Source organism: Serinus canaria, chromosome 4, assembly GCF_022539315.1.
Source record: "Serinus canaria isolate serCan28SL12 chromosome 4, serCan2020, whole genome shotgun sequence".
Lineage (NCBI taxonomy): Eukaryota > Metazoa > Chordata > Aves > Passeriformes > Fringillidae > Serinus > Serinus canaria.
The window spans coordinates 48,199,535-48,211,641 of NC_066317.1; the positions used below are offsets into that span (position 1 = coordinate 48,199,535).

At 39.3% G+C, this 12,107-nt stretch overlaps 1 protein-coding gene across 14 annotated transcripts in view; it reads left to right on the forward strand.

Annotated features, from left to right (window-relative positions):
• The window catches only part of APBB2 (amyloid beta precursor protein binding family B member 2), a 157,819-nt gene that overhangs the window by 59,167 nt on the left and 86,545 nt on the right, over positions 1 to 12,107 (forward strand). For 10 of the 14 annotated variants that reach the window (XM_050973728.1, XM_050973729.1, XM_050973725.1 and 7 more), the window contains one exon: positions 247 to 352. In XM_050973728.1, the coding sequence (XP_050829685.1) occupies positions 307 to 352 (46 nt within the window). In that variant the 5' untranslated portion in view covers positions 247 to 306. Of the gene's footprint in view, positions 1 to 246; positions 353 to 9,890; positions 9,960 to 12,107 lie in introns of all 14 variants that reach the window. The other 4 variants (XM_050973732.1, XM_030238884.2, XM_030238883.2 and 1 more) reach the window with 1 other exon arrangement.

The window sequence follows — 12,107 nt, forward strand, 5'->3', positions numbered from 1 at the left end:
GACCAAAAGGAGCTACTGACCTGAGATTTCTTTGTGTTTCAAAATTTATGTGAGCTTATTAATGGAGGCCAACCACCAATAATAAATGCGTGCTGCATGTATAGCACAACAGTTCATCTCCTCTGACATCATGACTGAATAATTTATAGATGTAGTTATCTTGGCATTTGTAGGGATCATTAGCATTTTAATGAAAAAGGTACAACTGTTGTACTAAATCTTCCCTTGTGTTTTCTTCTCCCTCAGTAAGATCTTTGATCTGCACGTTGGGAGCAGCTGCCGAGTGGGAATGTGCTGACGGGCACTATGGGCAGGCGCTACCCGGGGGCTCACTATCGGCCGAGCAGCTCATGTACGTACGCACTCGCTCTCATTTACGTGGGCCTTTGTTGCTTTCCAAGGCTGCTAAGCCCATCAATTTTCAAATAGTATTTATAAAGAATGCTGACTTGTTCTAATCGATGCCAGCCCTTCTGTGTGTGTACCCAAATGGTAAGTATATTGATTTATGTTTAAACTGCAAAAGTATTTTCTAGAACTTTAAAAAGTGGCTTGCTGTGTGACTTGACCAGATCTATTGCACTGTGCTGTGCTTTGTGCTGTGGTTTGTGTTCAAGGTCTCCAACCTCTTTTATTATAGAGTTCTAAGGTTAGCTGCTATTCCTCTTCCCATCTATCTCAAGCTTTTAATACCAGATACCTTCAAATTAACAAGCTGCTTGAGCTCAGCCTAAAATGTCACTGTGCACTGTAGCTTCAATTGCTTACAACTGCAGCTAACATCCCCAGTTCAGATTATTTATATTCTTGAGTTCAATATTATTCAATATTATTGTTTCTTTCCTCTGAATTGTATCCTGTTGGAATGTCTTACATTATCCCTTACTGAAGTTTGTTTTCTGTAGAAGTATAAAAAGGGAGCTCCTAGAATTTTGTCACCTCCCTCTTTCCGTCAGCACCCACACTGCAGTGGTTCCACAGTGCAGACAATGGGAAGTGAGCTGATGTGACCTCCCTGGAGAGCTCTGGGGTAGCACCCCACCTCCAAATGGTTCTTGTGCACTTTCTGTTGATCCCTCAGGCTACTGAGGTGAAGTTGTGGTAGGTTAACTTTTGTATTCACTCCTCCTTCTGCTGTAGCAAAAGAACACCATCCCACAAGGCTTTTCTTGGCATCAAAGCCAGCTTGATAAGCTCTCACTTCTGTAACATTCTTTCTGTTCCTTAAAAGACTTGTTTAAAATCCCCAACCACTTCAGGCATCTGGCTCCACACGTACTTGCATTGGCTGATTCAAGTGGTAAACTGCAGTGAGAGCTGACAGCTGTGGCAGGACAGGGACTTCTGTGATGGCTTTGCCATGGGACGTGAAGAACTGCATGGTGAGATCCTGCATTTAGAACCTGACATTTGAGGATTTGCCTAACCACAGGGCTAAACCCTAGGAAGCAGTAAAGCAGGGTTACTTTCTGCTGCAGAATAATCATAGATATCATGAGGATTCACATCAAAATGGTGCATAAGAGCCAGCTTAGATACTGTGTCCAAAGGCTTGTTTGAGGGATATTGTACCACAATGGGGAAAATAAATGGTTGTTTCAGTTTTGACAGATCTTTGGTGGTCCAGTGCTGGAGTACTGAGTTGGACTGATCTGTTTGAATCACTGGACATTAGTTCTGGGCACTAGCTTTCAAACGTGGCCTCTCGGAGTGGAGAGGACATGATACTCAGGTCCCATGCCTAGGCTTAAAGCTCAGACATTTAATAAATTCTAGTTTATCAAACCCATTCCTGCTGAGAGAGAACAAGTAATAGGCATTGGATTCTTACCAGAAGAGCCTGAAATGCTGTTCCTGTTGTCTAGTTGAGCAGTTTTAGGCATGAAGAAGTAGAATTGTTTACATGGGGAAAGGCTGGAGCTCCCATCATCGGCCAGGGCCAAAACTTGTGTCAGAATCAATTGGCACCAGAACTCTCTCAGTTTGAGGACAGAGATATCAAAACACCTACTTCATGACTGCTTTATGCTCTTGTTAAGCTATGTTTCCCCTTTCCTTAACCTGTCATGGTTTCTTAGCCAGGAAATTTTCTTTGTTTTTTGGTTTCGTTACTGTATGATTTGTGCAGCTTCCTGGCGCTTAACATAATATGTTTTGGACATCCAGCAATAATGGTATTGAAATTGCCCAGTGTTTGGGAAATGTGGATCATAATGAAATCTCTGATAACAGATTAGATCTTGATGGAAATGCTGGTAAAACACAGGATTTTGCATTCATGTTCTTTGCATAATGAGTAATTGCACCATCACAGTTACTGTATTTCATGTTTACAGTTGTTGCAATCTTAATGTTGTACATCAAGGACTTGGTGCTGCCTTAAGCTTTAGTCCCTGATTTTACCTTCTGTCTGTACATATACCTGTACCTAAATAAATCTGTGAAGGGAAGAATTTGGTCTGTGTGGAGTATAGCAGCTGTATTGCCTTTTAGGTGGTAAGGTAACATTCCGTCCATTTATGGCATTGACTGTTTTGTTGAAGGATTTCATAAGTTTATTGGATGGAATAGTCTGTGGTCTTATGAGAATAACAAAGGGTTTTATAGTTGTGGAAACACATAACAGTTTAAATAGAAAATGGCTTATTTGAAGCCCAATGCTAGGAAATGCATTTCCTATACAGGTGCTGAAGGTATAAAAACCAGAAAGGTGTTTAAATTGTAAAATGGAGAGCTGTGAGTTTAACAGGTGCCTGCAGGTTTAGGCTTTTAAAAAGTGTAATTAGAGAGCGATGATCTCCCTTGATTATTGTCAGCAAGCAAAACAGTCTTAGGCGTGTCCCTGGCACTGTCTAATACTGCTTGTGCTGACTGAACACTCCCTCCTGTGCTATTTAGTTGGGTTTTCTTTCTTTTCTGTATTTTCCTTGTGAAAACATACAGAGTAAGGATGGATGGACAGTCTCCACCTACTTAGAAGCTAGGTTTTGTAAACAGACTTCTTTCATTAATTTCTTCTGAGCTTTTTTTATTTATATTTGTCTAATTCTTGTTCACAAACTCCACTTTTCTGCATTGGCTGCAGCAGCTCTTGTGAAAACATGATTCTGTTTGTGATGTTTAGGTAGACTCAAATTTTATTTCATACTATAATTTTTTCTGTGCACAGAGTTTTGTATGTCTGGAAAAAACTTTTTAAAGGGCTTGTCCATGCATATCCTGTCTGTAGCATAACAACTCATTTATTTTAGTTAGTTGTAGTCTTTTGCATGATATTGAAATCTGACCAAGTGTTTTGAAGAAAATGAGTTTGACTCTAGTGCCTTCCTGCTGGCATTCAATGTTCCCAAAGGGCTTAAGCAGCAGGAGCAACAACAATAATAATAGTAATAATAACAAAAATTAAAAATGCAGAGTTTTGTGAAACTGCTTTAAATTTTAAAAAAAGCTCACTTTTTCAGAGGACATTGGAAGTGAGAAAGTACAGAAATATGTGAGTGTTAGTTTTCAGCACTTGCTGACCTTTGCAGTGTTCAGGGGTGGAGGCTCAGTGCTGCAGTGGCACATCAGCTTTCACTGGGAGGAAGGGACCTGCTTGCTCCTGGAACTCCCAGACCTCTCTTCCCACAGACAGTGGTGCCACATGTCCCAGTCTAAAGTCATCCTCTTGATATGTGGCAGGTAGAGGTGGATTTTGCGATTTTTGACCTGTTTGTGACTCAGACTAAGGTCCATATGGAATAATTTTTTGATGTGATTCTGCAATGTAATTATTAGAGCTGACTCACACTTCTGCTGGAGGGTGACTTTTTTGTCCCAAGCAAACTTTTTTTGGGAAATGCCATTTTTCTGAAGTATTCATAAATCAAGAATGACAATGAAAGGAAATATTCCTCATGAGATGGCACTCCCCTGGACTGCAGATGGGGAGAGGTTTGAGTCTTGGTTCTTCATGATCATCTACTTCATGATAAAGCTGCTCTTATAAAGAATTAAAAGTGCTTGAGGGCAGAAGGAGCAGGGTTGATTTTATAAACTTAGGTTTTGATTTCCCTTGAGGAGCACTCAAATTTCTGCTCTGCCTCTGTCAGCTTCCCAAGGAATGCCCAACTGTGCCTTTCATTGCAGTGAGCTTGCAAGGGAGCTGTTGTTTCATGAAACTGCTGGAAAATGTTAGCTTCACTGCAGTGAGATAAAGAAACAAATGTGAGAATGGTGACATTATAAATAACAGCAAACCCCTGAATGAGCCCCAAACTTCCAGTCTTGCAGCCAGTGCTGCCAATTACATTGCTATCATTAGCACAAGATGAGTTGGTGTAGAAATGTATCATGGTGTGGCTCTGTGGGCTTGGAGCTGCTCCTAGAATAACAGAGTGTTGACTCAAAGAGGCACCTAACCCCAAGGAGGAGGAGTATATGCACCGTGCAACTCTTGGTAGAAGCATCAGTAAAATTCTACATCTGCAAAATCCTGACCTGGATCTCATGACCTTTTCTTTCCAGACAAAGACATTTTGGTGTAAATGAGATTCAAGCTTTAGCACTGCTCAGATCATACTTGAGCAGGTGACACTTTTCTGTAAAGTTTCTTTAAGAGCTCCACATAATAGCTGAGAAAAAGGCAGGAATGCAGATGACTGATGGAGTGGAAATTGCAGAAGTACCCAATGACACGTGATGCTGTTTTTGTTAAAGTCTCTCTGGTTTCTGCCTTTCCTAGGCAGCTGTGTGGAGACTGGCATAAGAACTTCATCTTCCTCTTGAGTGATCCTGGTGAAGCTCTAAAGCAGGTGTTCTTGTTGGCAGATAAGAGCTGACTCAGAGCCTGCAGATGAAGACCTTTCTTTAGGAACTGTGTAGAGCTCTGAATGCCTATTGTCACTTAGGCATTTATTTCTTAGTATGATTGAATAGTAGCCCTCTCTCAGGATCCTGACAGGTCAATTTCTTCTTCACAGGGGAGTCAGAGATAGATGCTGGAGGTTTCCTTGTAATTCCATTTGGGGTCGCATATGGTCATGGAGAGCCACCATGGCAGCAGATTTGCATTGTGTTTGTCCCCTTTCACAGAAACTCTAATTCCTTTGGTATTTGATACCTTGTGGGCATCTGTGAGTTTGTAGCTAAGAAAGAAGAACAGATTTTTGGCTAGCATGTCAAGAACTCAAGATTCCATGCTGCAGCTCAGGCCAGTAATACTGGTAGTTTGTTCTGTTCCACTTGTTCAATGTCTTCTATGGCCAAGTTTGTTGAAACTGAATCTGCTTTCAGCCACACTTCAGTGTAATTAATATAAATGCCAGTAAGTGCAGCTGCTTTTCTGTTATGTTCTCCTTCCACTTTATTATGGATTGATCTGCTTAGTTTATGGGGGACCATAAAGCAAATACGATAGTTTGATTTCATTTTTGAGCATGTGGTTTGTTTTATTCATGAGCACTATGGGCAGAACCTTCTCAGGGAGCTCTACTGGCTGCTGTATGTTGTATGTTTAGAAATATTTAGAAATACTGTATGTTGTATGTTTAGAAATATTTCTGATTTGTCCCACTGAAGTTTGGTTGAAGACAACATGTAGGTTTGCAGGGAACTTTCAGCCTTGCTGAGATGTTTATGTAATGAGGCTTATTTTAGTTCAACCTTTGATGAAAAAAACAGACTGGGAATATGGAGACCTTTTTTGGTTTGATGCACCTGACCTCTGTTCCTTTACTGGAGGCAAGGAATATATGGGTAGGACATGTGAGTCCAATTTTCAGGCAGTTTAGCAGATGTAGTTAAAAGTGCACATATATACTAACCTTACCTAGGTGAGATACAGAATGTTTTTAATGTACATGGAACACAAACAATCTTTTAAACAAGCAAAATCTTAATTTACTCTTATTGAGAGCCTGATAGTCTTATTGTGCAAAAGCTGGCACTTTAGTGTGCTCTTTTGTGTGTCTGAGTCTTGGGCTTTTTATTTTTACTCACTGGTCTAACTAGCTGGTTACTAGCTTACTGTTGGCAATTTGAAATTATTGGCAAACACTTAAGAATTAATTAAATTAGATGTGTTTTTATATTGACACTTTTGATAGAAACATACTTTTATTCTTTATTTCCATATAGATTTATAGAGAGGCAACTGAAGGATTATTTTCCATTTGTTTAATTTTTAAATTTTTATCTCTAGAGCCTAATTGGATACTAAGTACAACTTTACAGGAAAGAAAAAATTTTTGCTGTAGAGTGCTCTTTCAAATGCCTTCTAAGATCTCAGCTATGAGGCAGTAAAAATAGATGGCTCAAAACTATTGCTACCAGTCTGGGTAATATGAGGATAAAAACATTTCTGGATGACATTGTTTGATAAAAGTTTAATGTATAACTAGCCATAAATTTGTAATACGTGCTTCAGAGGGCACATGAAGTTGTAGCCTGTGAAATCATGATGCAGCCCATCAGAAATTTAAAATAAATTAGTTTTAAAAGGGAAGCTGAAATGTCTTTATTTATGTGCATGCAGTTAGTTGTTCTTGGAGGAGCAGATTGTGCTCAGGAGTATGCAGCCTTGTTTCTGGGCTTTGCAGGAACAGGGAGTGTTTGCGAGCTCCAAATAGCAGGGCAACAGACAAGGTGTGTGGGAGGTGGTTACTGATAATAATCTGTTTGTTTTTTTTTTTTTTTTTCCCAGCACAGCATCTGTGCCGGAACCTTAACCATTCCACCTGACAGGGTCTCAGTTAACATTCTACCTACTTCTCTAACTAGTGCTGTGACCTGTGCTTTATGTCCTTCCTGCTTTTGGTGCCTGTGTCACCTGATCAAAGAGCTTGGGATTGGTCCAGTGCTGTTTCAGACAGCTGGAAAGCTGATCCTGGACCTTGTGGGTTTCCTTAAGCCTGGTAAGGAATAGATCATCTTTTGAGTGGCTCTGTTTCCTGATTTAGGAACTGATCAATGTTAAATTTTTGTAGAGCTGAAAAATCCCTGGTTTGAAATCAGTCTGAATCAAAGTAATTTTATGTGCAAAATCGTGGCCCTTGATTCCTTTCAAGCATATGGGTAGGCTGCCTGTTCTACAAACCATTTTGGCTACATTTTTTCACAGAGACAGCTTATCCTAACTTTCTGTTTCATATGACAATTTGCTTTTGTTTTGGTATTTCTTATCAGTGATTACACACTGTTTACCTTCAGGCTTGGTGAGAGTTATTTTTGGGTGGCACTTGAGATTAAAGCTGCAGAATACAGAAGTCCTTCTTGTCTTATTGGTCATCTCAATTGCAGAAATTCAGGTTACAGTTTCTGAGTTTGTGTTCCTGTTTTAGGTGAATGATGTTTATGCTCACGCCCTGTGTTAGCACTTAGGATAAAAGTAAGGATATTTGTAAATTAGCAGATAAGTCTGAGCTGTGATCTTTATTGTAGAGATTGAATAATTTACATGACAATTAAAAAAGCAGGATTTTAGGGCTCTGCAGTTTCATTGAAACAATGGGATTAGAAAAAATTACAGCCATTTACTTAACAAATGTTGTTGTGAATGTATAGCTCCAATGACAGGTCTTATCTGTGCCCACAAGTAGCTAGCAGATAAAACACATTCCATCTTCTTGCTGTGACAACACTAGTTTTGCCTACCAGAGTGTTCCATTCTACACACAGGGGAAAATCTAATTAAAGGGAGAGAATTTAATTTGGAAAAGACTTAGCATGCCATCTTCTTTTTTTCCCCTCATAAATGCAGAATTAGTCTTTATGGCATGTCATGGCAATACCTTATATAAATGAAAGAATTGCTCTTTCTTTCTTAAAGTGGCTACTTGATTACTGTAGAAGCACAAGATGGCCCATGTTCTCTGCAATATAAAGTTTCAGTCAGGTAGTCAAATATACACCGATTATTTAGATGTATCTATCTTAATAAAAGTACAGGAACAAGGGATTTAGCCAGTTTCGTTTTGTCATGAATATTTTTAATTTTTTATTATTTTTCTTTTTGCTTTGTATCTGTTAGAATCTGATTCTGAGAAACATCTTGTCTTGGATTTTTTTCTGGATGAGGAGTTTGGCTTTGTGGGAAGGGGGAAGGAAAACAATGGTAAATGAGAAGGCATATTCAACTTGAGTGCTACAACTCATTGAGGATCTGAAGGTTTTTTTTCCCCAATTACATCACATAAAGACAGATCAGCTTTTTGGATTCTCATTAGTAAGAGCACCACTAGAACAGAAACAGCAGTGCTGCTAGGCTGTTGCAGTTGGTTGGCAGCATGATTAGCTCTAAAAGGAGGAATGTCATTATTGTGGCAGCAGGGACTGGCAGGGTGCCTCTTGGGGATGGAGGAGCCAGGACAGAAAGCTGGTTACCAGATGGTGATTTTAGTAGGACTAGGTGAAGCAGGAAATAGCTGGAAATGGGAGAAGCTGCATTTAGCAATCAGGTTGAAGTGGCAATTTTATTCTAATGTGAGGACACATCCAGGGTGGAGCGGAGAGGGCAGCAGTGATTACCTGCTTGGGCAGGAGTGTTGTATTTGATGGTCTGGAGAGGTCCTTCCCACCCTCAGCAACTCAGAGATTTGTGTGGAGTCATCTGCAGATGGATTTGCGAGTACCATGTGTAAGGTGCTGGCAGCCTGCTTCTTTCCTGCTCTTGCATTCCCCAAACTGCTCTGCCCACCATCATAATTCGCTTTCTTGGCTTTGCTGAGCTTTCTCTTTCCAGCTTCCAAGCTCAGTCCAGCTAAGATGTCACTGCTAGAGGGAGCAGCAAGAAGAAAATCATTGGCTGTAGTCTCTGATTTCCACAGCGCTTCATTTGAATATTTTCTTTCCCTTTCCATTCTGAAGGTGTTAGGTATTGACTGGAATTTGTGTAGATATATAGGTAACAAGAATAAGATACCATTTGACTAAGAAAGCTTCTAGTCTTGATTCTGATTTTTTGCTAATAATGTAAATCTGGAGTTTATTAGGATGCTTTTGGCTGAAATCTGTTTAACTGTTGCCATTTAGCTGGTCATAGTTTTAGAATGCATGTTTTAACATTGGAATTCACCCTCTGGAGTGAAAGGAGTTGGCTGGAATTGAGCTGCAATCATTGCAGAATGGTGTTCTCTGCAGCTACTTAGACTTAAACTAAAGCCCAAGTGTATAAGACCAGGGCATGAAGTTGTCATTAAATATTTTGTACTCAAAAGATATCCTTGCAGAAGGGAAATCTGCTTTTTGGAAAGATTTGTATTATTTTTTTTCTATGTTTCCTAGATGCAGTGGCAAAAATTTTCTTGAGTGCCTTGTCTCTCACTGTGTGTGTCATTCATATCCAAACCAGAGACTTTAGATCAAAATAGTTTATTTATGAGAAGATGGCCAGGAAAGGGTCCCATACTGGAATTTACTGCCTAATTTTCTTTTTATGATTCCCCCCCTGTGAGATCAACCCTGTGCTTCTTAGTTTCATTTGCTAGATCTCATTCTGCAAACTTTCTTGTGAACTTGCCTTACTGCTGTGTTTCTTTTATCAATTTACTGCTGTGGTTTCCTAAGTAAGCTGTAATCAGGTAATTGGGAGAACTTCGTATTTTCCAACGTATTTAAGGTTTTGCTACAGTATGTTGACTAAAACTGGAGAATATTTTTGAATTTGTGCCCTAGTAAAGTTGTACATTAACAAAAATATAATAGTTATTTTTAATTACATGTTCGTGCTGCTGCAGACTTGCCTCTCCCATACTTTATTGCCTGTCAAATATAATTAAAAACTCAGAAGATCCTCACTGTTATGCTGTGAGTTTTATTTGGAATGCTTAACATGTCTCAGGAGCTTCTAAAATGTGGTATTTTTCTTTTGTATTTTCCTTTGGTTTTAATTCTTAAATGGTCCCTCTTTTCAGATTTCAAATTGTAATCTATTTCCTGATGCATTGCTGACGTCACGCGAGCCATGTCAGAAGTACTTCCAGGTCAGATGCCCTTTAAAAGATTCTGCTATGCAAATATGTGAAATTTTCCTCTTATTTTTCTTCTTCTTTTTTCCAGGTCCACATTTCACTTTCGTTTTGAGAAAGCACTTCATTTTTTTTTTTAACCGTGCCTTTTTGAAGAAACTCTTTATTGAGTTTTTTTAAAACTTTCCATGGACAATAAGATGCAAAAAAGTCATTAGTTGGCAAAGAGAAATTGGCCATGCACTATTCTTTGTTTGCAATGACATTTTCTATCTCTTTCTTCTAGCTCTAAAAGTTACATGACAAGATAGAAAAACATCTATAAAAGCCATTCAAGTAATAGCATTTTTTGTATTATTGTGATCCTTAGAGAGTTGGCATTACTCTATGCTAAACACATTACAGTAGTAAAAATATTTTAATCTATATCTGTGAGAATGGTAAAAGTATTTTAGTCTAGATCTGTAAGAATGCTAAAAGTCTAAAGTTGAGACTGAAAGTTCGTTTAAAAAGTAAGCAAGCTGAAACCCTTAATGAATTGCTATGACAGATCTTCTACCAAGTAAAGTGCTGTCCTGAAGAACCAACAATTTAACCATGTTATTATTCCCAGTAATGATCATGTTCTAATTGTTGCTAGCTTTTCACCAGAGTAGAATATATTTTAGTGTAATACCCTACTTTTACTCACTTACAGCTTAGCAGTGTTCTCCCACTTACACTGAGATATATGTTTCAACTCAATGATTCCTGGTCTGGTTGTCCATTTGTGTTTGCTTTTCAGCAGAAGGTAGAGAAATGGAAAATATGGAGCCCTGTGCCAGTAGCATGGTCCTTGCTGGTAGCCAGGCAGCACGAGGAGCTGTCTGAGAGGGGGATGGAGTCTGCCTGTGGCAGCCCTGGATGCAGGAATCTAGAGCTCCTGCATTTTACTGAAGTTTTAAATTAGAAAGTTGGCATGTGCTTCCCCTGGGAAAAGTGATGTGTCATTGTGTCCTGTATAAAGGAAGAGGGACAGGCTATTGCTCTTCTTTCTTCCACTGTTCTGCTATGCAATCTTTCCTCAGTGCTCTTAGGCATTTCCTTGCATTCCAATTCTTCTGGCACTTCAGTTAGTCCCAGTCTCATAGCAACTTCTACCCTTGAGATGGAAGATCTCCCCATCTGTATTTCTTTTTCTCTTTTTGCCTTCTTTTCTCTTTTTTTTTTTTCTCCCTTTTGCTCACATCTGTCTGCTTCCAAGAGCAGAGGGAAGCTGGCCATGTTCATCCCAGGGCGTGGCTGGGAGTGCAGGGTGACAGCCAGCGAGCAGGCTCATGGTCCCCAAGAGAGAGCAGCTGGCTTCACTCTGTGCACTCCTTGTGCTACTGTCTGCCTGTTCATTGATCATTTGATCATGATGGTTTGATCAACAGGTCACCTGAGATGGGGTCAGGAGGGAGGGGAGATGGTGTCTAGTGAAAGGTTTGTTTTGACATTTTTCTGCTCATGGTCATACACCAGCCCAATTTAACAGCCAAGTCACAAACACTGTGAGAGCCTCAAAGACTCCTTGGCTCAGGCATTGAACAATGTGCCAATGTTCATCAATTCAATGGAGAACCTTTATCAAGCAGATTAGTAAAATGTAATACATTGTGTTGCATTATTTCCAAGGTCTTATTATTAACAATATTTCCGAGCAATGAAACAATAACATCAGGGAACAAGCTAAAGATAAGCTGGCAGGCAAATACTTAAGCTTTGTCTAGAAGATTATTTTTTAAGAAATTTGTTCAGTGACAAAAATAGTGGCAAACATTGCATGAAGTAGCTCGTCTGTAACAAAGGAGAATAAATTTCTGTCTTGTTCTATATTCTGGTAATTGTATTTATTGGTGGAAAACATAAATGCTTGTTTTAATTTGTTGAAGCATGAAGTAAAATGCAATCTAGTGAAATCCCTAGATACCATGCAATTGCACAAATTCTAAAGGTCAGGCAGTGTGGGGGAAAATTATCCTGCCCTATTTCTGTACTTTTTTGTGTGACTTTCATGTTGTCAGATTTTGAGGGATTTGGAAAAGAATACAAAGCAACCATTTGATATGTAGAAAGCTGTTTCATGTAAAACATTTTGGTAACATCTGATCAGATGCAACATTGCTTACATCCGACCTGATT